This window comes from Nannospalax galili, unplaced genomic scaffold, assembly GCF_000622305.1.
Source record: "Nannospalax galili isolate Female #2095 unplaced genomic scaffold, S.galili_v1.0 scaffold385, whole genome shotgun sequence".
Taxonomy (NCBI): domain Eukaryota; kingdom Metazoa; phylum Chordata; class Mammalia; order Rodentia; family Spalacidae; genus Nannospalax; species Nannospalax galili.
Genome location: NW_008354956.1, coordinates 1,382,993 through 1,387,571, shown reverse-complemented (window position 1 = coordinate 1,387,571; position 4,579 = coordinate 1,382,993). Strand labels below are relative to the sequence as shown.

General features: G+C 55.0%; 1 protein-coding gene across 1 annotated transcript; it reads right to left on the bottom strand.

Annotated features, from left to right (window-relative positions):
• Window positions 1-311: 311 nt before the first annotated feature.
• On the bottom strand, window positions 312-3,416 carry Bloc1s3 (biogenesis of lysosomal organelles complex 1 subunit 3). The gene is made up of 2 exons (XM_008852018.2): window positions 3,171-3,416; window positions 312-1,867 (listed from the first exon to the last, which is right to left on the bottom strand). Exon 2 carries the CDS (start codon window positions 1,863-1,865, stop codon window positions 1,275-1,277), a length of 591 nt encoding a protein of 196 aa, XP_008850240.1. The 5' UTR covers window positions 1,866-1,867; window positions 3,171-3,416; the 3' UTR covers window positions 312-1,274.
• Between the last annotated feature and the right edge of the window lie 1,163 nt (window positions 3,417-4,579).

Here is a 4,579-nt window from a genome sequence, read left to right as displayed (position 1 = left end):
GCCAACTATTCAGCTCCCCCTTTTAAAAATTTTGTGTTATGTGTATGTCTGTCTGTGCACATGAGTGCAGGTGCCCTCAGAGTCCAGAAGAGGGAGTCAGATCCTCTGAAGCCAGAGTTACAGGCAACCTGTGTGTTAGGTATGGGTCGTGCAAAAGAGCAGCAAGTGCTCCTAACCATTTAGTCATCTCTTCCAGACCCCAGCTTTAACGTGAACAGGCTAAGCATAAACATCTTGGGGCCCTTCTTGGAGAAATTACTACCCTACCAACTTCAGCTCAGGTGGGGAGACAGCGGAAGGGACCACATGGAGAAATGCCTTGTGTTTTAATCAGTCATAGAACTCTCCCACCCATCCTGGGACTCAGCTTACAAATGGGTTAAGGTACGGATGGGGGAGGGGAATAAATGTGAATAGGGAGGAGAGGCTAGAGCCAGGATCAAAACAAAAAGCAGCAGAAAGGAATAAAAATGAAGCTGTTATCCTCAACCCTGGGCAGGGTCAGAAATCCAAGCCCTTTTGGCTTCCAGAAACCAACACAGTAAATGCCTGGTAGGTTTGTATTTGTGGAGTCATGTCCTACAGCACTCAAAACACCAAGGGTCGCTGTGCTGGGCTCAAGCCCCTGATGGGTGTCAGAGGGAACAAGACCTGTTCCTGTACCTGGCCACATTGACCTCCAGGGTGTGGAGAAGATTCAAGTCCTTGGGTGAGGAGGGGGCAACATTTTGAGCGTGAAGAGTCATAAGGAATCCCCAGATCCTAGGCCAAGGTATGCCCCCACCCCCAAAAGGAAGCCAAAACTAGCAGTGGAGCCAAATGCAGGAAACAGGACCAGGGTGAGAGGATGGGACTTAAGCCCAGGGATGGACGAGGAGGAGCTAGGAGAAGCTGTCTGACAACTTGATGTCCATAAAATCTGGGCAGAGCCTTGTGGGAGTTCGGTGGTAGAGGAAGTCCCAGAAACTGCTAAGAGTGAAATCAGGCCAAGACAGCAAAGATGCTAAGACTCAAGGCTCCTGTGCTGAAACCAAAGGCAGAGAAGAGATGCTGGGAATGGTGGGGTACAGTGGAACTCAGGTGGATAAAGACCCAAGAGCAGCTACTTTCTTGAGGGCTGGGACCAGGCCAGTAGCAGGGTCCAGACTAAGGAGAGAAACCAGGTCACTATCCAGCAAGATTGCAGGGGGGAGGTAACAAAAGACAGACCCAGGTCCAACAGGTGGCAAGGATGACCACCATGAGACAGAGTCTGAGGGACATAGGCTGTCAACTCAGGCCCTCTGTCCCGGATCCTGACCAGGCTCAGTGCCCGGCACACCTCGGATGTCCGGCAGCAGGCGACAGCCAGCCACAATGTCCAGTCGCTCTGCGAGAGCACAGAGGTCCCCACGTGCCAGGCGCACACTGTGGGCTGCCGCCAACCCCATAGCTTGGGCAGCTGCCAGCCTCCCGGCCAGGGCGGCCACATCACGCCCCGCACGGCGGTATACACCGCTCACCACCGCTGCTACATCCTGGTCCAGCCTCGCCTGGCTCTCCGCCAGCCGGAGCTGCAGCAGCGAGCGCGCAGGGGTCATGGCTGGGGCCTCCTCTGCGCCCCATGTCTCCGCAGCTTCGCGCTGCACCACCAGCGGGGGCAGGTCCCCAGGTGCCGCCATGGGCTCTGGCTCTGGCTCCGAGTCAGTCTCCGTGGCCTCCCCGGCCACACGCAGCCCCATAGGACGGCCGCGAGTGGGCCCGGAGGGGCCCAGGTACAGCTCCTCCTCAGACGACGATGCAGACAGATCCGAGTCTGTCTCGGTGGCCTCCCCAGGTACCACCGTCCCTGGCCTCCGACGACGACGACGATCCTGGGATGCCATGGCTAGGAGGTGGAGAAGAGCCAGATGTGAGGGTGCAGGCCCGGGAGCCCCAGTCCCCCCAGATCCTCCTAGCCAGTCCTGGCCTCAGTTTCCTCTGGTGCACATTGTGATAACTTGGAATTCTGCACCCCAGTATCATCAGTGTGCATACAGGAGAAACAGGACCACCAGCTCCATCAAAGCTTTAGAACTAGAGCTGACGAGAGGGCTCAGCAGGTAGCCCGACGATCTGAGTTCGGTTCCCAGGACCCATATAGTGGAAGGAGGGAAGAGACTCCCACAAGTTGTCCTCTGACCTCCACACAAACTGTGGGGGTCTCCTTGTAGCCCCAGCTAGCCTGGAACTCACTATGTAGACCAGGCTGGCCTTGCACTCATAGAGATGCACTTGCCTCTGTCTCCTGAGTGCGGGAATTAAAGGCGTATGCTACCACGCCCGGCTAAAACAATAAAATAAAATAAATTTTGGGGGAAGGGGGTTGTCTGGTTTATGACCTCTGAGAAAGGGTTACTTATAAAGGCATGATTGCCTGTGGGCCCTGTTTTTACATCTCAACTAAGCTTTGAGATCTGCCACCTGCCAGCTGTCTGCATGCCAGGATCGCCAAGATGGCAACTCTCCCCTTTCTTCCCAGTCAAAATAAAATAATTTTTTTTTTTGGTCTTTTTGAGACAGGGTCTCCCTGCAGCCCCAGATGTTCTGGAACTCACTATGTAGACCAGGCTGGCCTTGAACTCACAGAGATCCGCCTGCCTCTGCCTCCCAAGAGCTGGGATTAAAGGCGTGCGCCACCGCGCCCGGCAATAAAATAATTTTTGAAAAGCTTCGGAACAAGGGTTTCTAGACTGTCCTAGCAGAGACCACGCCGAGCACAGGCCGCTTAGGGGTCAGGGCACACTGAGAAAGGACAACCTTCCAAGGAAGTACTAATGGGGGTGCAGGGAGCACTAATGAGGGAGCAGGGAGCACTAATGGGGGAACAGGGAGAATTAACGGGGGAGCAGGGAGCATTACTGAGGGATCAGAGCACTGCCAGGCAACCAGGGAGCGCTAACGCGAGACCAAAGGGGCACTACTGGGGAAACAGGGAGCACTAACGGGGTGACCAGGAAGCACTAATACGGGACTGAAAAACACTACCGGGTACGCAGGGAGCACTACCAGGAGACCAGGGAGCACAAACGCACGACCGAGGTGCACTACCGGGGAAACAGAGAACACTAAGAGGAGACGAGGGAGCACTAACAGGGAAGCAGGAAGCACTAACACGGAGACCAGCGGCTGCAGACTTCCGAAGGCCTTACCTGGTCTACGAAGCTCTGGGATGCGCTGCCTGGTAGAAGTAAGCCGGCTTCACCGCGGGAAGGGGAAGGCTGCCATTCCAGCCAATAGGAAAGTGGATTGGGGAGGCGTTGGCGAGTTGGTTGCTGGAGACCAATTAGAAAGCAAATTATTAGCACCGTAGAGTCACGTGAGGCCAGGTACGGCCAATAGAGAAACAATTAAGCAAGTCTCTTCATTGTTGTGCCTTGGGGAAAGTCTGCAGGGGATAAATGGACTTTTTTTTTTTTCCTAACCTCGAATTGTCACGTGATCAGAGATTCCGCCAATAGGAATGTTCTAGGACCCGGACGCTGTGAGGGCAGAGAGCAGTGAGGGCGGAAGCCGTTATCGTGCTAGCCAATGAGAAGGGCGGTGGGTCCGCTCCTTGTTTCCCAGGCTCACGCGCGCATCGCGTGTGCCCGGGGAGCAAGGGCGTGGGCCGTGTAGATCACCAATCAGATTGGAGGACGAGGCGGGCACGCGCAGCGACGTGTAGGCTGAGCTTCCGGAGGTTACCAATGAGAGCGGGGTGAGAGGCGGAGCATGGCGGACACGGTGCTGTTCGAGTTTCTGCACACGGAGATGGTGAAGGAGCTGTGGGCTCCGCACCTGGAACCGGGACGGGTGGTGAGCGTCGCGCGCCGGGGAGGAGGCGCGGGCCGAGGCCTCGCTGGGTGAAGTGGGGGGGGGGGGTGTGATCGTGCATTCCTGGACGGTCTATCCCGGGATGGAGCTAGATGACTCAAGTCAGTTCAGGGCCTGGCCCCAATCGGCGGTTGGTAATTAGAATAATTGGCTATTTTGGGCGCGAAGTGGTGTAGCCTTGCCTCACCACTCACTCGGTGCAGGACTCAATAACCAAATCTGTGCCTCAGTTGCCTCCTTTCAAAATAAGCATCCCAACCATACCCAGAGAAGGGACATGTTCCTGGCACTTGAACAAAAACAAAACAAAACAGTGTCTCTCATGCATCCCAGGCTGACGTTGAACTCCTACCTTCACCTCCCAAATGCTGGAATTACAGACATGAATCATCACACCCAGTTCATGCACTGGGGATTGAACCCAGGGCTTTGCACATGCTAGACGGGCACCTTACCAACTGAGCTATGTTGCCAGACTTTTTTGTTTTTTTTCTGGCAGAGTTTTGCTGTGTAACCTAGGCTGGCCTGAACTCTCCAGGTGCTGGAATAACCAGCACATCACTACACCTGTCTTTCCTATGATTTTTTTTTTTTTTTTTTTTTGAGACAGGGTCTCCCTGTAGTCCCAGCTGGCCTGGAACTATGTAAACCAGGCTGGCCTCGAACTCACAGAAATCCACCTGCCTCTGCCTCCCAAGTGCTGGGATTAAAGGTGTGCGCCACCATGCCTGGCAGCCCTATGATC